The sequence below is a fragment of the Cyanistes caeruleus genome, chromosome 4 (genome assembly GCF_971803275.1).
Source record: "Cyanistes caeruleus chromosome 4, bCyaCae1.hap1.1, whole genome shotgun sequence".
NCBI classification, from domain to species: domain Eukaryota; kingdom Metazoa; phylum Chordata; class Aves; order Passeriformes; family Paridae; genus Cyanistes; species Cyanistes caeruleus.
Window position 1 is genome coordinate 82,606,309 of NC_141704.1, and position 21,792 is coordinate 82,628,100.

General features: G+C 38.1%; 2 protein-coding genes across 12 annotated transcripts in view; one reads left to right on the top strand and one right to left on the bottom strand.

The window, feature by feature from the left end:
• The window catches only part of CACNA1C (calcium voltage-gated channel subunit alpha1 C), a 461,478-nt gene extending 458,193 nt beyond the window's left edge, over positions 1-3,285 (bottom strand). For all 3 annotated transcript variants that reach the window (XM_086886089.1, XM_086886086.1, XM_086886088.1), the window contains exon 1: positions 3,068-3,285. In XM_086886089.1, coding sequence (XP_086742215.1) covers positions 3,068-3,197 — 130 coding nt within the window. In that variant the 5' untranslated portion in view covers positions 3,198-3,285. The remainder of the gene's footprint in view (positions 1-3,067) is intronic.
• The window catches only part of DCP1B (decapping mRNA 1B), a 43,191-nt gene that overhangs the window by 14,123 nt on the left and 7,276 nt on the right, over positions 1-21,792 (top strand). For all 9 annotated transcript variants that reach the window (XM_086886093.1, XM_086886094.1, XM_086886095.1 and 6 more), the window contains exons 4-7: positions 13,531-13,597; positions 15,315-15,450; positions 19,575-19,703; positions 20,447-21,277. In XM_086886093.1, coding sequence (XP_086742219.1) covers positions 13,531-13,597; positions 15,315-15,450; positions 19,575-19,703; positions 20,447-21,277 — 1,163 coding nt within the window. The remainder of the gene's footprint in view (positions 1-13,530; positions 13,598-15,314; positions 15,451-19,574; positions 19,704-20,446; positions 21,278-21,792) is intronic.

Here is a 21,792-nt window from a genome sequence, read left to right on the forward strand (position 1 = left end):
GAGACATTTTTGTCTGAGAGTTACAAACAAATCTCTCCTCTCTTCCATTCCAATTTCTCTCCTTTGATCAGCATTTTAAAAATTCATTGTGTATCCAGCAAGATAGAACAACAGCAGGGGTCATGGTTATCTTCCCTGGATGCTCCTGACCTTAAAGTGAAACCTGAGTTTTGCTGAGAGTGTTGGAATGCTAACACTCTGGAGCATGGGCATTATTTTCCTTTTTAAAATTTCCAAAGGAAACATACACGCTGAAAATAATTAATGTTTTCATAAGAGTTCATTCTAAACCTAGAAAATGAAGGATGCAGCATGAGCTTTGAAATGTTGCATGCATTTTTGTGGAAACCTGTTTAAGTTTCAATGCAGCTTAACTGTTTTATAGTTTATCATCTGTGAATTTTCTTGAGAGAAGCAAGTAAGTTTCTTACTGCCTCTATTTATAGGATTCATAGTGATATGTTTTTTCATGCCAGCTGGCCTCTAGCACTCTGTTTCTTGACTTCCTTGTACCTACACTTGGAAATTACCTGTTCATAAGCCAGTTTATAAAAGCACAGATAAAGGCATTACTAATTTTCTACTACATTTCCCATATAATTCCTGCCTTTGTGGTCTATACTTCAACTAACCAGTGATTTTAATGTGCTTAGAAAATGGTAAAAATTACTTCAGAATGTCAAGGAAAATAATAAACTGCCACTTGAAAATAGTACAGATACCAATTTACATTTTTATCACTAAAACCATAAAATATGTGCATTTATATATTAGATTTTCATGCTTTCCGCCTCATTTTAATTTTTAAGGCTACCTGAAAATCTTTAATGCCTGCCTGCTGAGATATAAAAATATTATTGTAGCTTGATGGCATAAGTTAATAGTGCAGTCAGGGATAGATGGACATGCAGCAGTGCTGGCTCAAGGAAAGTGGGTTTGAACATCAGGAATTATGGTTTTGCAGTCAGGTTATTTAGCTTGCCTGTTCTAGAGTGCACAAACTACAGGGTTTGAAACCTGTAACTAAACTCTGCTTAAACCCGTGGGAGGAGGAGTGGATTTTTAACTTAGGGAAGGGAGCAGGAAAATGAATTTAAAATAAATTAACTGAAAAAGTGCCATGGAATATAGCTTGGTTTTTTTTTTAATGGAAACTTGTAGTCGATTGTGATTTCTTCTTTCCCCAGTTGTGTCTCATGCTGGAGCTGCCACTGTTCTGAGCTGAAGGCTGGGCTAAGTGAACTGCAGAGGCCCCAAGCAAACTAAATTATTATTGTGACTCTAGGAGTATCAGCTATGAGTTAATTCACCTTTAGGGTATTTGGTTTGGTTTTTTTTCTGTGTATTGTAGAGAGTAAATGTTCTATGATTTAGGTTCTTATAGTTCATATATAAAAAAAAGAAGGAACTGCAAAATTCCTTTTTGTTGGTTCTTTTTAAAACAAAATTGTTTGTACTAATAAGTATTTCTAAATTTTGTTTTTTTCCTATGTATTGTAGAGAGTAAATGTTCTATGATTTAGGTTCTTATAGTTCATATATAAAAAAAAGAAGGAACTGCAAAATTCCTTTTTGTTGGTTGTTTTTAAAACAAAATTGTTTGTACTAATAAGTATTTCTAAATTTAGTTTTTCCAGAGCTGCTTTATTATTCATATTTTCTTCTAAACTAAATACAATTTACATGTTTCAGTGGAATTTGTAGACACCACTCCTGAAGGCCTTAAGTTTTAATTTTTGATGCGCCACACCGCGTCCCTTGTCACGCCGCCCGACTCAGCACAGATATTTCTATTCAGACTTTCTAAAAAGGACATTTTAGTTGTTTCTTCCTCACCCTTCCTACCCTGAGGGTTTGGTGCCAATCGTGGAAGCCTTTGGCTGAGCAAAGCAAACAGTTTAGAATAGTTTTCATTTGTCAAGTGGATTTTTGCAGCTGTAACTGTGATGACTGCAGCCATCTTTTTGCTCTGATGATGTTTTTCTGTTGTGTGTTGAAGGTGCTTAAAGAAAAAAAAGCAAGGAAAAGAAGTGCAGTAATCCTAAGGTAGGTTTTCAGTTTCAGCCCAATCTGGAAGTCAGAGTATGCCATGTGAGAAGAAACAGGCTGAGGAGCTAAGACAAAAAAAGCCGAGTGGTTTTTGTTTGGCAGATAATTATTTTGTGAGTGGTGCAGCCATATCTCAGCTTGGGCAAACAAATCAGTAGGAAAAGGGTATGGAACAGAGAGCCATGCATCAAACATCCCACCTTTGGAGATGAGTTTTTCTATGGGATAGCAGGAGAGTTATCTGCTAGGCACAGTCTTTGTTTCCCATTTATGGATGTCAGCATATAAGCAACAAATTAGCTTGTCTGGAGGTTTACTGTGGAGAGTGTAGTGCCAGTGCTGGGCATTCCTGACGTCTTTTCAAGATAAGATAGGCATATGATGCAGTAATGCTCAAGAGTGGGGCTTGCAGCAGATAATGATTTCTTTTCACGTGACTACCTGTGTGCCCTCTGCTCCACACATCCCTCCTTGTACAGCATAAAATGGTAGGTGTTTCAGGAGCAGGGGAAAAATGTACATGAGTACATATTCCTCCTGCAAATGAGGATATTCCAGAGCTTTTCCCAAATCCCTTGTGTAACCGCCTTTGCAGCTTAATCCCTTCACATACGCACACTTGTGTTTAGTATTTTCAGCTTTCGTGTGTTTTAAACTTCTTAACCTCTTTGTCTACAACAAAAAAACAGTTTCTTTCTTTTCCCTTATACTTGCATTCCTTTTTTTAAATCATGTCACAGTGAAAGCAGGAAAGCAACGTTCATTAGATGCTCAAAATACAATATATAACCAAGAGAAGCCATCCATCTACTTTACTCCCCAGATTTGAGAATTACCAGAATTATCTCAATCCTGCAGTGGTGTGATCACACATTCAGGGCTTCCCAGTACATTATCACCAAATCCTGCTGTGAACTATTAGGGTAGGCTCCTACATGACACAGATTGCTCTATTTAAACAGGAAGGCAGCGCTGCCGGTACAGTTTCTGTGCACACGAGTGGGTGATGCTGTCTTACCTCCAGGTTTGATGTAGAAGCAGTTCAGCTGAGTTTCGTGCACCAGCTTCCCCTTGTACTTGGCGTCAGGTTCCCCTGGCTGGTGGCTGGGCAGGGGGTGATAAGCCTGCCGAACCAAGGCTTGAAACATTGTAAAATTCCAAGGAGCCTCGAAGCAGCTGGAGCTAAATGTATTTTCTATAGCTAGTAAAGGCACATTCCTTTTGGTTAATTTCCTTGCTTCGGGGTTATGTAATAGCCTTGTACAGAGGTTAAAACCTGAATGTTGTTTTCAATCGCTGACAACTGGATCTTCTAATCTAGGAACTATTTTCTAGCTCTTTGAAACGTTCTCAGTATCTTTTTCGTCCTCCTTCCTTTTCTTGCTGTTCGCTCCTAATCCTTTGCTTGTCCTCTGTGCCTTAGCTCAGTTGGAGCCTTCTCCTCCCCCTGTCCGTTTTTCAGGAAAACTTGGATTGAGGAGTGAAGATAATGGGCGCCATCCACCCGTCAGCTCATCACCTCAGCGAGCCATGACGATCTCTGCTTTCTGTACATCCACACGGGCTCCTCTGATAATATCCTCTTGTGCTCCAAAAAAATAGGCTCGCTTAGCAGAGGGTGGACTACGCTCCTGACATAGCCAGAAAGCTTCTCTTGGAATGTGAGCTTGCTTACTCACACTCTTTTATATGTGTGTGTATATATATAAAAATATTTGTAACCTTCTCTCAAAACATGGCAGATAAATATGTGAGCAAGTGTATCCCACAGCACATATACAAGCTGCTCACTTCTGTCTAACTTTGATTTAACACAAGCTCTTGAGTGCCTCATCAGTGCTCCCTTTGTCAAAACAAGCCTTAAATCGGCAATAAAGAATACTTTTCAATTACAGGAGGGAAGAGGAAAGAAAGCCTTCCCAAGTGTAAGATAGCATACCCTTTAAAGGACAAGGAATGTGTTACATACAGAAACACGGTGCGAGTGCTCCAGTGGAATTCCACTCGGGCTGCAAAGGCAGCGCTGCTTTTTTGTCTTAGCTGGCCTCCAAACCAGTAACAGCACTGGGCTTAATGCCTGCTGCCTGCTCTGCCTTCGTGCTTGTGGCTGCAGCCCACTTGTGGGGTTTGCAACAGAGCCTCCTTTCATAAAACACAAACTCTTCCTATCGTATAATGCATTGCTTAAAATCAATCTCAGAAAATACCCCGGTGGGTTTTTCCTGCTGGCTTCATTATTTTTCATGTACATATGCCTAGGACTTTTGGAGCTTGTTTGAATAATAATATTATTTACATGCATAAAACCAACCAGAGATTCTGTAGCCAGGGGGAAAAAAAAAGAGTAAGTAATATAAGACACAAACTTCAGGTCAGAAGTCAGCAATAAAGGGACAAAGAAGTTTCTTTCTGTGAATCATCTGCTGCTGGCCATTGTCTTAGACAGGATATGGATTTCTCTTTGAGCTGTACCAATTCTTTGGTCTCTGCCAAACAAACTGCCTTTCTAAAAAATTTCAATATAGTTTCCTAAACAACATACAGTGTTAAATTCTCTATACAGGCATGTGTAGCATCTTTCAATTAACAAGTTCATGAAATTCATAAAAATCACAAAAAGAAGAGAAATAACACTGGGGATTTTATTTGTGAGTATAATATGTCTTCCTGCAGGGCTTTGCTGCCTTCTGTTTATTGTTACCTGTTGTCTTTATTCTGGTTTCTCTCATGTGAATATTTCTGTCTCTAACACCCTTTAACAGAAAGCAAAGTAGATGTTCAGATTTGCACTGAGACTTAAAATGAACTGAAGAGGAGAGACTGAGGAAGCAGATGATTATTGTTAAGTTTTATTCCTAAAGGATTATGCATTAGCTAGTAAAACACTGCTGACTTCTGAAGCAAAACAGAATATTCATTTTTAGTTTGTGTGGAAACACTACAGTTGCTGCAGTGAAAATGGTCCAATGCAAAAATCCCAGATTTTTAATTTAAATATGATTGTATCTCTAGTTTATGATCAGGGATTCAGAGTTGCAGGGTACCTCCCAGTTCTGCTATTGTGAAATATCTAGCTGCTAATATAAAATGAATTTGATAAATGTGAGGGGTTGTTTTTTTTCTGTTGAATTACAGGTTAAATAAGAAACTGTATACTACTTTAATTACATTTTCTTGGGGACAAACTTGATCTCAGGGGTGCATTGTTCCTCTCTCTGTACATGTACACAGAATGTTCTGTATTCTTGTACACAGAATGTTTTGTGTGCAAGGCTATAGAAGAGTCAGTAAACTTCTGAATAATCTGAACAATTCTGAATAATCTGAAAATAAAATTTTAAAGTATATACAAATATGTTAAAACAGAATTCCAGTAATCAAAGGAAAAAAGCAACAAGGTACTTCAAAGGTATTTGTATCTTCATGAAATTACTAAATTGCAATTTCACAAGAAAAATGCAGGTGAAACATATTAATATTAACTATTAATATTAATACTTCAATGGTCCTTCAGCTTTCAAGCATGTGAAAATGCAGTGACCATATTTGAATGATAAAGGGCTCAGGGTGAAATTTAGCTTGTGAGCACAGTGTGAACCTACCCACAAGTGGAGTAAACCTATTGCAGTTTGCCTGTCATTCTGTGAGAACAGTGAAAGCCCTTTTTGTGCCTGTGAAATCGTATTAGATCGCTGAAAACTGTACTGCAAAGTTTGTTTCTGCAGCTCTACAGACAGGCAGATGTTTCTGAAGGCAGTGTAACAGCTGACTGCAAGAGAAGGAATGGCTGCAGAGGAGTAGAGAACACTCTCACGTGTGGAGTGTAACCTGCTAACAGGCAAAGCAATAAAAGGGAATAGCCAAGAAATGCTGGAAATATCAAATAACTGAGATTTCAGGAGGAGTAGTTGAGTTCTGCCTATTTCTATGTGGATTTTTTTCAGTTCTTTCTCTAACCTTTTAGAGCTCAGTGTAGGAAAAATGAAACAATTGTCTCTCCAAAATGATGTTGTGTATAGAGTATACAAATGGAAAAATACAAAAATAGGGGGGGTTAACTTCTCTTGATTTAAAGTATTTCTTACTTTAAAGTGTTTCTTGTTACAAGAACAAGGATATACAAGTAACTCAGACTTTTATTGTTGCAGGCTAAGAACTTAGTCCAGATCTGCAAATGTATTTCCATTACTTAGGATCTGAAGGTATGCAGTGGAGAAATAAGAGATGAGATCACAACAGTCAGAATTAGTAACATCATCTAGAGTTAAGGTTGCTTATTTTCCTCATGAAGCCCTTTCTGAAGTTGTTCATTATTTTGTGGGAGTTAAACCATTTGGAGTGACAGCTCATCATACTGATTATAGTAAAAAATCAGCTTTCAGGAAAAAAATGACATGCTATTGAACACCTATTTGAGGTTAAAATAGTCTTCTCTTTTTTCCCCTCTCTCTTCTAATATACTGGAAAATGGCATTGTCAGAGCTTGGAAAACAATTTGACCTTGAACTTAACCATAGCTGTGGAATTAGAGGTGTACCTTCGGCAGGTACCTCAGAGATGCACTTTAAAAATAATTGGGAACATATTCTTAGGTTGGACTAAATTATAAATGAAAACCTTGCTGTGATGAGGATCCTGGTGAGTCCTCTCCCAGCTGTGTGTGCCACAGACAGCAGAGCAGCTTTTCCCCACGGGACAGGAAGCCCAGATATTCCACAAGAAACACACAGAAGCCGCTGCTTTTCTTAACATAGTGGAAAGAAAAAGGCTGGAAATTGAGACACTGAAGGTAGCCCTCCCCAAAAAAAAAAGCAATTTTTTTGTTGTCTCCAGGTTGGAAAAGCTGTGTTGTCCTCATCTTGATTGAGCAGAGTTCTCTTTGCTTTCTGTTACTTGGGAGAAGTGAAGTGCACAGAGTCAAGAAAAGATTTCTAGTTTAACCTCTTCCACTTGTGACAGTCTTCTGTTAGTCCAAGCCTTTCTGCTGATGGAAAGAATGGATTTGTGTAAGGCATTGTTGTGTTCTGCTGGAGTGATTTCTATAGATCAGGGCCTGGCTTTATTTTGGTTTTATTGACATGTTTTATTGTTTGATTTACAAAGTTAGCAAAGAATATAGAGCACAGGTAAGCTAAAGAAAAATAATCATTTCAGGTGTTGAGGAGTTGCATTTGTTTTCCAGTAAACCTTTCTCTGATGGGTTTTTATTTCACAGGAACTCTGCTTGTGTTGACTGAGGATATTTGGATGCAGTTTTTAGCTTATGGAGCTCTCGTCTGACATTTTGGAAGTCTATTGTGAAATAGTAACGGGAACTGTTTGTTATTTAGGAGAGCCTATTTATAAGAAAAAAATATTCCTTAAGAACAACTTGTTATTTAAGAAATTGATAGCCTGGCATCTACAGCCTTCCTGCCTTAATTTCAGTGTCACGCACCATCATGATTTAAAAATTATTTGGAACTGATGATGCAATGGCAGGGAGGTGTGACTGGAAAACCAGTGGTGTGGGGGAAAAAAATAAATCCTCTAAGCCAGATGGATCATAACATAGATGCTATTCCTGTGTCATGACTAAAAATTTCTTGTAGCATCAACAGAAGGCATATTTAAGGGAAATCTTGCAAATACAGTTTGCATTTGGGCTCTTTTCCAAAAAAAGTAAAGAACCTGCTGATGGACTCTTACATCTGCTGAGCTTTATGGAAATAAGTGGATCAATGGGCTTTTACATTTTCCTGCAGAACTTCAGCTTTGAGGCCATTTTTCCAGTGACCCTATTTTGTTTGACTGCTACACAGTTGATTTTTCTTCACAAAAAATCCTGATAAATTTGGATTAAAAATCTGCCTGAAGTCAGTCTCTCACAGTAGAGCCACAGACATAATTTATGAAACCATCCACCATGTCTGTGCTGTCTCTTTTTTTTTTGCCTCATGAAACCAGAAATATTTGCTGGCTCTGTCTGGAAGTCTGCACATTTGTCCCCCAACTTTCACGACTGATAGATGATGGTAGGAATATTTCAGGGTCCATTCTATTAACAAAAATTTTTTGTCTTGAATTTTAAGGCATAGTTCCAAGCACAATTTAACAGATGGTGGTGAGGAATTTATTCTTGACTTCAGTAATGTTGCCAATCATTGCCCATTTTCAAACCATTTTTTGGGGGAAGGGGTCTGGAGGGGCTTTTTCATTTCATTGGGGGCTTTGTTGTTGCATATTTTGTTTAGTTTTTTGGTGGTTTTTTTTAATAAAATTGTTTCATCAGTTCCCTCCTCATTTGAATTTCACTGGTTAAACTGAAAAATGGCCATGTGTAATCATTGCTTTGCATTGACATTTCTGAATGGGATTCTTTCTTCTTTAACAACTGATTTGGTTGTATTTTAAATTTTTGTTATAATGGAAATAGCGAGTTTTCCTTTTCCATGTCTTTATTAACAGTTCTCCAAATAAGTGGATCAGGAGCTTTATCAACCTTTAAAGGAAAGAACAAGTGTCTGATAATTTAACAGGTAGGGCCCTTTCAGAGCCTTTTAGGAATTTAGGTTAAGCTCATATCAAACTACACATTTTTGTTGTTCGAAAATCTCTTATCTTGCTTCAATTTGACATTTTTATGCCTGAGAAATCATTGAAATTTTGACTCATCTTTAAAAACTTCCAGAAATACCAGGATATAGCCAGAGAGGAATTTCCATTCTTTAGAAACAAATACATTTATTTAATACATATTTTGTATTTTGCAGCTTTGCACAATGTTGAGAAGCAAGATAAAAATTCCAGTCCTGTTGATGAGGAAATACTTATTTCTATCAATATGGATATAATTGAAATTTTTTTCTGGTGTTTTGGGTTTAAGCATCTAAAGAGTAAACTTTTGTATTTGAAAGAATCTAAAGCCTGTTTAGAGCCAAAAAAACCTTTACTCCTAAATTAGGAAATACCAAAATTAGGGTTGGTTGTGCAATGTCTCTGTTTATGGAATTTTATATTGTGTGGTTTTGCTCTTTTGCAATAGGACTTTGTTTCAGTTATCAAACAAGTGGAGTGGTCACACAGAGAGGCTACTCAGGATTCTTTTTTCCTCATTACTCATGCATGGGTCACTTGCTTAGTTCTGTGCCACTGGAGTTCTGCACTAGAGACAGAATTATTGGGTTTTCTTGGTTTTTTCTCCAATAATCATCACTGTAATAGCTGATAACTCATGAACTGTTTTACCTTGCTCAGTTCAGAAATATTGTTCTTCCCATTTCACAAATTGAGATCCTAGGGCAGAGTAGTCACAATTAGAGACCAATTAAATACTGAGTGTCTGGCTTTAATTACTCAAGCCAAGTTTTTCCAGTGTATTTATTATTAATCCTATGTCCTAAACCACTTCTTACAGGCTTGGATCAGGAGGATTGGTGTTTCTGCAGGCCACGCACTCCAAGCTTGCAGCCAGGTCTAGCATCTCCACTCAGCCACTGGGAAATGGAGCACACCCAGGCAGTGCAGCCTCTTCAGATGATATTTCACAGCTTGTGTATCATTGCATAACATCTCTGGGATGAAATTCAGCTTTCCAGGATAGTGTGCAGCTGTCTGTGCTGCAGGTTTTTTGGTTTTTATTCTATTTTTCCCTCATTGCACTCCTAAACATAGCAATGTAAAGGTGTCTGCCTGCCTTGCAAGACATTTATACAGAAACTTCTTTTTAATATAGCCAAGTGTGGATTTACATATTCAGGAGCAAGAGTCTAGACTACACATAGAGCAAAATATCTTAAGAAGCATGAAGTCAAGAATAAAATAGGAAAATTTAAGAATTGTGGTTTTTTAATTTATTTATTTTTAATACCAGCAAGTATAAAACAGTTCCTAGGTACGGGGGAATCTCTAGTCAGTCATTATTTCTGTATCCATTTTTACCAAGCTTAAAGACTTTATGTGGAGGAATAGCTTAAAAATCACGTGTTGCAGGTACACTGAAACAAAAGCTTTGATAATGGAAATGTCTGTCCAGAAGACAAAAATGTAATCACTGGAATAATGAAGAGGGGAAAAAAAAATAATCCTAGAAAATGTCTTTCTTTTTAATAGAATACTTAACATGAATGATTGAAGTCGATAAGAAATTCTGTATTATCATAATAACTAAATTAATGTTTCAAATATTGAGAGGTTAGAAATTGTTATCTATAATTCTGGGAGATAGCAGCTGTCAGCTTCTGATTTATAAATAGTATCAAGTGTTCTAGTGTTTGTGAGGACAGGAGAAATCCATAGCCAAAAAATGAAAATTGTAAGGCGGAAGCTTTCGAATTGGCTCTGAAGTCGTGATTTAAAACTTAAATAGTGTCCTTCCTGAAATTCAATCACTGAGCTATTAAAGGAGCTTCACAGATTTGGGTAAAATTTTTCAGTTTGGATTTATGAGCAGCCTGACTTTTAGAAATTCTAAAAATTTTAAAGACTGATACCCTTAATAATTAATAATTTCAGTCAGATTATTTAAATAATTTATTTAGCTTCCTATTCAGTGTTAATTGGATCTTCTCAATTTCATAGCTGCATTATGTCATAGTTTTGTGTAATGTTAACAACACTGTAATTTTGGCACTTGTTTTTTCTTTTAATGTCATCAATTCATTACTTGACTTTATTTTTTTCTGTTTTTTGCAATATCCTCTTCTTACATAACTTTATGGTTGAAGCTGGGCCTAAAATTGTCTTAATATTTCCTCTTCTGTGTGGCAGTAGAAAAATTTGCTTTGTGCCTCTGATGTTTCATGATTCATTTTTAACATGAACGTGAAATTACCGCTCTGCAAATGATACTTAGATCTGGAATTCTGTTTTGTCAAACAGTCTGACGGAGTGGGAAGGCAGATAAAAGTAATCTGTTTATGTTTAATCCTGATAAAGCAGGCAGTGTTTTCATGCTGCTAGAAAGCTTGCAGTGGAATTGGATTGTGTGTCTGCGAGTGTGCCAGGTTCCCTGACAGGTACAAGTTGTTATCAGCTTAGGTTCTCATTCTGCTTGTGGGGTTTTAGGTGTTCCCACACACATGAGAATTTCTTTTCTCATTTTGTCTTCATCATTAATCCAGATGGAGGCCATTAACTCTAAATCTTACTACTACTGTTCACACTTCTTTTCACCTAAATACAGGTTACAACAGAATATACAACTGTGGTGTGAATTTATGCTGTGGCTACTCCAGGTAGCTCAGATTTCCCCAAGTTGCTGTGTTCTCACTGGTCCCTCATTCTCACATGCAGAAAAGAGCTCGGGATATGCTGTGCTACCACAAGCTCAGGGATTGTTTCTCAGTGTATTTCTGCAGTGTTCATCTGTTCTGGACAGATGGGAGCAATGTGGAAGGAAGAAGAGTGGAACTGTCCACTTGTGAAAGATTTCACCACTAACTGGGTGAACTGAGCTCAGAGGATGTTGAGCTTTAGTCTTAGCTTGCTTTCAGCTATGCTTCCAAATTTAGGTTGAAAATACCATTTAACCAAGGAGAGAAAGTCAATGTGGGTGGCTTTGAAGCTCAGCTGACATCTCAGCTGAAGGTCTCTGGATCTGCAGTATCCTGACTTAAAACTGGAGTTCAGCTGGGATATGTTGGTGTTGTATGTATTGTTGGGTGGTGCTGTGGTTTGGTTTGGTGGCACAGACCCAAATAGGTTTGTATTTGGCTGCAATTGTATTTCAAAATACTCATTGTTGTTCTGTAAAATCTGAAATGGTCATTTATTCTGGGTATCACTTGTGTTTGTCACTGAGTTGAGGTAAATCAACAGCAGAAGCAAGGCCAGTTTGAGTCTTTCAGCATCTAATGGCCAGAAGCAGTTTGGCATTTCCAAGGGACTGTCAGCTCTCAGATTTATTAGGTATTCATAAATAGTCTGTGCCATGTCTGTTCTGTTGGCCAAAGGTGAAGCTGTTCAACCTGTGCTGCATAATTGATGGTGCCACCAGCTGTGGTAGACTTAAAAAAAATGTGAGAAGGTAGAGCAGATGCCCAAAATTTCATCAATGCTCTTCTCCATTGGAGATTCTTCTATTAAAAAATAAGAATCTTGATTAAAACAAATTTAGTTAGTCTGGGATTCTCAGTCTACTTGCTGTGCTGTGGCATTGAAGAATATAGAGTTACTTGTGATTTGGACAAGTTTTCTAATGTGTTTCATCAGAAGGATGTGGAATTTTGCATAACAGGTTGGAGTTCTGGAACCTTATGAGTTGTTCACACACTTTTCTGCAGGTCCACAGTTCATTATTATTATTTATTATTACAACAGCCATTGGAATATGCTAGAATATTAATGTGGATTTGAAATACATATTTTAATATTCCTGTTAAAAAACCCTGAGATGACTTGTGCAGTTCAGCTCTTACAATTCACATTTGTAGAACCACTGGTGCATGTTATGTTAGTTGCATTTTTTAGGTGAATGATAGAAATCATCACACTTCTCAGTAATCATAAAAAGGACAGTATGTATTTCAAAAGTTAATTTTTGTATGTCTACAGGATGTCTGGTTTGTGGGATATTTTAGACTTTTTGCCAATGTGCTAAATGTGTACTAAACAGTTTGGACCATTTTTAGTTCTATAGAAGGCAACACACAGCTTTAAATTTGGGGGGGGGAGAAATGGAGAAAATATCACACTTGTGTCTTGCAAGCAGCTGTACATTCATTTTCTTTCCAAACATTAACAAAGCCAAGGTACACTTCATATGCCATAGGTTTGGCTCTGTGGAACTGAAGGAGTTCTTGCTTTTGGACTCTCTCAATATTAGGAAATATTACATCATCAGGGTCAGTGTTGCAGTTGTTTATGAACAGGTGCTCAACCCATTTCAAATGAAATCCTTGTTCAAAGACATGTAGGATCTGCCAATTCTTGGTAAGGTTAAGAGACAGCTCTTGCCTGCTGCAGGGTAGGGAGGGGAGGAGGAGGAGGAAACCCAGGATCTCCTGTTGAAAATAATGGGCAGAATTACAGCAAATCTACAGGGAGGCAGAGAGATGTTCACCCTACTCCATCAACTTTGATACTCATAAGATAGACCTGGACATTGTTTGAAAATTTAACAGATTTTCCTGCTTCCACAGGCAGGAAATGCTCCCTGCAGTGCACTGGTAGTGGAGTCAAATGGATATGACAGCTGAAATAAAGGACAGAGAAAAAGATTTTAAAGAAAAAAACCCCACTGGTTTAGTGCTCTGAAGAAAAGGATCAACCACCCTTGCCTTAATTGAATATTTAAGAGCTTGTAATTTACATGCTTAGAGAAGTGCCTTTTGATCTTTTTTGATTTTATAGGATCTGAGTGTCATTCTGTGTTTCCAGATGGGGAAAACATAAGATGGAAATAAATTCTGAAATTGGTTTACAGGTCACACTTAAATATCTACCAGGTAGAAGTGCTGTTTGAGAAGATGCTCACAGTTTATGTTTGATGTGCATTTGCAGTGTCCATATATGGGATTTGGTTTTATGATAAAGAAGAATGCCAAAGAATTGCAGAGCTCATGAAAAAGTAAGTGATGGGTAAACAAGACTTCTGTGCTTTTTTATGTATGTATTTCTGTACATAAATGTACATTTTATGTTTTTAGGATTATCATACCTTTAAACTTACAAACTTTGTTGCAAGTGTCAAGTCTGCATTTCATAAAATCATAAATAAGTCACTGTATTGCAGTAATTTTTCCTAGTTTGTAGTGCAGCTCTCCAGCTACATCAGAGTGTACAAGTTGATATGATTTATTTCCTGATGACTCAGAGATCTATTCTGAAGAATTGTATTCTTTGGGGGTTTAATATATTTTTCAATTTGGGGAGATTTAATTTTTTAATATTGTTATATTTATTTTTTTTTTCCTTCTATGAAGGTAAGTGCAGGATATCATGAGGGCATACAGTACCAATACAGTTTCTGTGGCTTTTGTCCTGTTTGTACATCATGTTTTCAGCATTTAAAGCAAGACTTCAATTAGCTTTAAAGTCATTGCTTTCATGCACATAAAAATGTTTTATTATACATGTTAAACTATAATTTTGCAGTCCAGCCAGAGGTGAAGATTTCACACAGAACTGTGTTCTCAGCTGTATTTTAACCTAAGAATGTCTTAGGGGTAATTATTTTCAATATCTCTTTCCTTCTCATGTCCAGGATGGACAGGGCTCATTCTTCTGCTCTGTTTGCAAGGACCCTTTTTTTAGGATTATATCCTGCAGGGTTTCATGTTTGCTTGGAGAAGGAGGGAGCTGAAGACACACAGATTGTATCAACATATGCAATCTACATTTTTTAGATCTATAATGATGAAGATGTATGGGCTGGGTAGGAACTGGCTATTCCAGCTGCCTGTGGTATATAGGGTTAGACACACCAGACAGGATTTGTGATAAAATACTGGATGAGAAGGGGCTCATCTTCCCTCCATATATCTTTTCTTCGAAGTAATACCTGCTGCTTTTCATTTTGCAGTGACAAAACAGTGTGAAATGCAGACTGTGACAGCGGTGGGGTTTTGTTCAGTGGGCTTCCTTGGTTTTGCTGTATCCTACAGCTCTAAAATGAGTCAGCTGTGACCCAAGAAATAATTGATGGGGATGAATTTACAGAAATAAACAATGAACCCTAGGAAACCCAGGTTTTTGACAGCTCATTTTAGTTAACTAGCTCAAGTTTCAGTTGGTGGTGATTAGGTGCTCTCAAACTGGTAATTTACTACAATAAAACCTAGTTTTCAGAGGATTCATGCAAATGTAAACCATGTGTAGTGGTTTATAATAGCAGTATTTCATATAGATAAAAAATACCCTGTTGCTCAGCCAATTGGCTGTGTGTTTTAATTCTCAGCATTCTACAATAATAATAAAACAGCTGGGGCAGGAAATTGGTCATTTGCTAGTACTTAATTCCTGATTTGTGTGTGTTTGCCATCCTCCACCACCAGCAGAACTGAATAACACTATAAATTCCCTGCTCCTTCTGGGTATAGAAATTGTGACTCAGTTATGGAAATTTTATTCTATGGTCTAGTGTATTCAAGATTGGAGAAAATTAATCTCATGTCAAATGATGATTTTATAGAGATCCTTTAATAACGATATTTTTTTTACTGCACGTTTTAATGTAGATGGGGAAAGACAAATATTTGAGTTTCAATCAAGCATTGTACAGTGATTGTGGTTAAGTTTTTATATTTTATTTGCATTTTTTTTCTCATCTTTCCTCCACCTTTCAGCCTAACTCAGCAGGAACAATTCAAAGCACAGCAGGGCACAGGAACAGGGGTTTCTCCCATGATTGTGAATTCTGCTAATAACAAAGAAGTGGATATCTTACGGATGCTTACCAAGGCCAAAGATGAGTATACCAAGGTGAGACTTGCTCCCCCTTTACATCAGGAAACAAAAAATGTTTGATTTGGGGTTTTGAGAGTTCTACTCAAAGTGATTTTGGACAGCCTGCTCTCTCATTTTGTGTAGAAGTGGCTGGTAAAAAAAAAAAAAAAAGTTTTGACAGAATTTGCTAAAAATTCAAAATAAACTAATGCTGTCAATAACAAGCTCTGGAGTGAGAATGTGGATTATTTTTTGAATGGTAGTGGCTAAGAGCAAGTATAAATTGCCTCTCATTCTGACCCTTAGAGCTCCTGTGCCTATTGAGGAGCACCTGCAAGCTGTGCCCTCTTTCTGGGATAAGTATTTACCTGGTGGTAGTTTCTGTGGTTTGTACAAAGGACTTGGTTCAGGAGGCTTTTGACAGTGAAGTTACTGCTTTTAATTGTGGTTGTTAGCTCCTTTCAGGCATTAATGGAAAGAAATGGAAAGGTTGAAATGTAGTATGATTTCAGCCCGTGTGCTGCCTTGGTCTTCTGAGGCTTCTAAATAAAGAAGTAACTAATGGACTAATAATGTTCTCTATTATTGAGCAATCAAAAACGTTTTACTTTGGGGAATAAAAATCTAATAATTTTAACTATCCATATATATGCTGCAGATTGTTACAGAGCCTGCAGGTTCCTGCTGCTGTTTCCTGTATTGCTTATGTGCTGTCATGCGATAATAGAGCTCCTAAGTGTTCCATAAGAGCTTGGAAATGTACATGCATCTTAACTTTTTCTCTCCTTAAATCCCTTGTGTTTATTTCTTCTGAAATGCAGCTGCTAATAAAATCCTCAGAAAGATGATAGCAAACTATTTGAGCTAGGGTGAAATGGAGCTCTTTTTATTTGGTTTAGTTTCTGTTGAAGCTTGGGGCCTTTGTTTTCTGTAGTAGAGATTTAATGCATTGTAGTGGGCAAACACTTCCAAAACCTGGTGTTTTTCCCTTATTTTAATACTGAATCAGTATCTAATCTTGGCATCAGAGAATATGATTTGAGATGTTCTGAAGTGTTTAAGAGGTTTTCATTAGATAACCTTAAAAATACTGCAGATGGAAAAGGGGAAAAGTATTAGGCTGTCTTCAGAATCTGTGAAAAGAGGGTGATAAATCTAAAAGATGTTACCTTCCATTTCTGCATTAGCACACAGAAATCAAGACAAAGGAGAGGAAATTCTGTTGTTTAAATAATAGCTTTTAGGACTCTTTTCCCTTTAGGATCTTCTGCAGATCTGCTCCTTATTTTATCTTTGATCTTTCTGCATTTAAGGGATTGTGAAGGACATAAAAAATAACATGAAAACTTCCTCCTTGTCTGGGACGTGAGTGCTAGGAATGCCTGACCTCTTGTGAACAGGATGTGTGTGATTTCTTGTATGGCTAGTAATATAAATTTCAAAAGAGTGTGATAAATAAAGGCAATGACAACCATTTTTCTATTTAATGTCAATATGTTTCAGAGCAGTCGTGCTTTTTGACTGGTTTATGACATCTACTTTCTTGTCAGTGTGTGTTTTATTACTTACAATCTGATGTGCTGAAATTAGTTATGAAACATGTTGTTCTCTTCTTTGAATTCTGTATTTATGCAGTGAAGAGTGTTTTAAAGTGTTGGAAGCTGTAGAATAAGAGCATCAATTTTCAAAACTTTTAAGGAATTTTGCTCAATTTTTAAAAGTGTAACTAATTTTGAAAGGTGTATCTTGTTCCCAAATTACGTTATACATTTGGAGGTTACATTACATGGGAAATAAAATACAAAGCTTCCCCTTTCTTTTTGAATTAATGAAGCTTTAAGACCACTGAGTTTTGGGGGTTTTTTTTAAATGCACTTTTTATACACTTCCTTTGATCTCTGGGAAGAAAAAGCTGGCCTCACTGACAGCCAGGGAGAAAACCAGTTGAAGAGCTGCAAGGGTACAGAACAAAGCATGACAAAATGGGTTTCTCCTTAACCACTGTGCCTTGTCTTGTACTGCAGGACCAGCTCTAGGTTTAACTCTGTGCTGCACAGTTCTTCTCCCAGCAGTTTGCATTTTCAGCCTCATCTTGTCCAGGTTTGCTTCAAATATCTCTGACTCTACCAAACTTGCCAAAACCCCCACAGTGATTTTCTTGCTCTTTTTGACCTACATTGACCATATGTGTCTGGTTTTGTTCCAGTGTATCTGAGCCTTTCTTTGACTTGATCTTAGAACCTTTTGATTACTTAGGGATCTTTTGGAACAGCAGAGCTTTGGCTAGGACACCTGACTAAAGGACAGACCTGCAAAGCAAGGTGTAGTAATTGCCAAATTACTCCCAGGTTCTATCACTAAGGAGCATGCTGGCATTTCTTTCATGGTGCTCTTTGTTAATAGCCTCTGATATCTTCTTTGCCTCTCTACCTGACAGTTGCTTAAAATGCCATGCTAGTGCTCCCCATTTGCCAAAATGGCTCTGTAGTCTGAGCTCCAGTAGTTAGAGATTCCTCTGAAATCATCACAGGCTTCTTTTCTCTTCCATGTGCTTCTGTGTTTGATAGCAACCTACTAGCCTTGTTATCAAATCACAGCAATGATACCAAGTCAGGTCAATGTCATTCTCGTGTGTACTGATGCTCATTTGGCTGAGGAATTTGGTCTAAAATATGCTCATATAGTGATAACTCTGTTAAACACTGCTGCTTCTCACCTCATTTTTATATGCTTAGTTCTGTGATCGTGCAGGGTATGACAGTGGGATCAAGGTACTTAGGGTTTCTGAAGAATTCAGCCTATTAAAATATCCTGAGGAAATAAGGGTATTACTTAAATTCTGCAGAATTCACCGGGAAATATTCAAGAGGATGTTATCCATGGTGTTAAAAGAAAAAGCTTATGTGCTTTTTGCCCAAAAGCTTAAGCTGAAAAAGAGCAATGAGAAGAAGATATGTTGAAGAAAAGGCATTATTAGAAAGAGAACTGTTTGGGAGGGAAAAAAAAGCTATTTAATCTTCCTGAATTTCAGTTTTGTTCAATGTAGGATCTGTCCAATCTAACAAACAACTGAAAGTATTGAGGACTTACTGGAGCCCCTTAAGTCCCCACAAGAACTCCAGTTCTGGTGTACTGGGCAGCCCTGGAACCAGCATTATTGTTGCAGTAGGTGTGAGAAATGGGTTAAGTGATCAGCTTTGTATATTTGAGAGTGGAGTTAGAAGTAACAGAAGAATTAATAGTTAATAGAATTAACTTCATGTTAAATAATTCTTTTAAAAATCTTCCCAGTTTCTTGGTTTCAACTGTATCAAAAAGTGTCACTGACTTCAAATATAACGTCCTCTTTTCTGCTGACAGTAGCATTCCATGTATACCCAGTGCTTTTTTTAGTTTCATTGACTAAATTCTTATATATATATAGCATCTTATTCATGTTTTTCTTTTCCATTTACTATTTCTCTTTCATGGAGCATTTTATCTGTTTTTTTTTTTCCTGAATTAAGTCATGCCCTTGTCTCTCCACATGACATTTTTTGTCCCTGATCACTTTTAGTTATCTGTGACCATCTTTTTTAGAAATATTTTTAATAGTCATATTTAATAAGAAATCCTACTGATTCTATAAATTTATTAAATCTTTAATTACTTTTCTGTGCATGTATATGCATCCTACAAATTTCCCCCAAAAAATTTATGTAAAATAGTTTGAGTTTTAATTCTACTTTTTGACAAAAGCATTTTAAATGATCTTTATGGGCACATTAATCCTTCATGGATCTAAACTACTTCTAGCTGCCTGTTGGATGCAGGAGCAGCATGTCTGTGGCTTGCTTTCTAAGGTGCTTTTAAAAAGTATTTTATGTTTTTGAAGTGCAGGAAAAGCAGAAGGCCAAAAAGAGAACTGAGATTTAAATTAGAGGGAAGCCTCATACAAGGCAAATCTTAGAATCAAGTGTTATTTTATATCTGTCTTGTGGTTTTATAAAATTAGGTTGCAGTTGCTACAGTTCTTCTAATAGCATAATACTTCATCATCAGAGCTGCAATCAGTATTTTTGGGCATTGAATACCTGGTTATATCTGTATTTTACTGTGGTTGGGAACCAGGGGAAAAGATAGTGTCACACATACTAAGAAATGCCTTTTTTCTGTTGCAGTGTAAGACCTGCTCAGAGCCAAAACAAATAACCAGTTCCTCTGCAATCTATAACAACCCCAACCTCATCAAACCCATTCCAGTGAAGCCGAGTGAGAGCCAGCATCAGCGAGTCTCCCAGCAGAGCAAGGTAAAATCTGTGCTGCTTTCTGACTGCTGCAGCAGTGAGTGACAGCAACATTGAGCTGAGCCGGAAGGTCACTGCGAGAATTTGAGATGGAACCACTGTGAGGAATGATTTTAAAGCATAACTAACCTGGTTTGTAAAAGCTCCCCAACCCAGTGTGGAAACAAGTAAACTACAGATTTATTATCCTGATGCAACAAAGAAGTACTTTGAAATCTTCCAAATTTCAGGTGTTGTTTTGGTCGCAAGCTGATCTAGTCAATTGCTGGACCACACTTTTTGTGGGGTTTTGTTTTGTTTTGTTGGGTTTTTTTTTCAGGGGAAATAATTTAAATAAAGAAAAGTCTCTTGGTATATCTTCAAGCCAAATCACAGTGCATACTCCTAAAAATTGAATTCAGCTGTGACCAGCAGATGCACAAGAAGTGGCTCTCCTTCATACACAGGCAGATTTCTGTCTCTTACTAATATTGTACTGTAAAAGATGATGCTCTTTCATGTTATTTAAAGCAAAGCCACTGCTATATCTCAGATTCACTGATTTTCTCCCACATTAGCAGCTTGACAACAGTCTTCTTGCCCTTCCTATGTGACAAAACTATTAAAAATCCTCTCGGGGGGGAGAAAAAAGAGCATAGCAGTTTTCTCAGCTTTTCATTGAGTTCTGCTGCCTAAATACTGTCTCCACTTACCGTAACTTCTGCAGGAGGGAGCTACATTTACTCTTTGGCTTTGTCCCCTCACAGAGCACGGATCCTGAACCCCAGCACCTGTCTCTGACAGCGCTGTTTGGCAAGCAGGACAAGGCAGATGTGGCAGAAGCTGTCAGCAAGCAGGAGAAGCTGGCGGGCAGGCAGTGCGTGGTGCGCTCGCTGTCCTACGAGGAGCCCAGCCGGCTGTCCCCCTGCGCAGAGAGGCAGCTGTGCCCCGCCATCCAGAAGCTGATGGTGCGTGGCACGGAGCTCCATCCCCTGGCAGAGTTCCCTGAGAGCCGCCTGTGTGAGAATGGCAGCATCCCCTGCGTGGGGGAGACTTTGCCAGGGCTGTTCCAGCCCGTGGCACAGCACGGCGTGGCTCCTCACGGAGCGCAGGATGCCGCTGGCACCCAGAGCTTGCTGCAGAAGCTGCAAAGTCAGCCGGGCTCCGCCACTAAAATGGACCCCAGTGCCACGGGAGCTGGCAACTCCACAGCTTCTGTGTTCAGCAGGACTCCTGCTCCTGTGGGAGCACCAGCAGCACCAGGAAATAACATGAGCCAGCCCCCTCTGGTGTATTTCAATGGGTCCCTGCCAGGCCAGACTTTAGAGGCTCAGAGCCTTGGTAAAGAACAATCCAAACTTCCCAGACAGCCGCTTCCTCTCTCCGGCAATCAAGCAGCCAATTCTGGGGTGATTTCACCTCAAGAACTGTTGAAAAAACTCCAGATAGTGCAACAAGAACAGCAGCTCCATGTATCCAGCAGACCAACGTTGGCAGCTAAGTTCCCAGTTGTTACCCAGAACACCAACACGCTGAAACCACTGGATTCCTGGATAGAAAAGGCTCCAGGCACAGAAAAACAGAGTGCTCTCCTCCAGGTAAATGGGGAACTTCTTCACCAGAAATAAATACAAATCCTTCTAAACTTGATGTTTTCTGAGGTTAGTCTTGGCTTCGTTGTCCTGCTGCATGTTGCACACGATGCATTTTGCAGGTGGTACTTTCCCAACATCGAGAAAGTTCTGATTTACCGAGATGTGATGTTGTAAATCCTGAATGTCACATCTCTCACACATCAGTGATGATCAGAAATACTGCAGGGTTGGGTTATCCCAGAGCCCCTTTGGAAAGTCACCTAGTTTTCACTAGCCATACTTGGGCTGTTACATGTAATTTTTTGCTACTGAGTGTAATATTTTGGGTTTAATAATTATTTTCTGCAAAATCAGTGTAGGTGTGCATTCTTTTGTATACCAGTTGCTGAAGATACTTAAGAGGGCCCTTGTTTTCTAACAGCAGCTTTTTGAAGCATTTGTATATTGGTCAGTCAGTTACCTTGTACCACACCTGCTACTTCTAGATACTCATTAGCTATTTTTCTTTAATTTGCTGT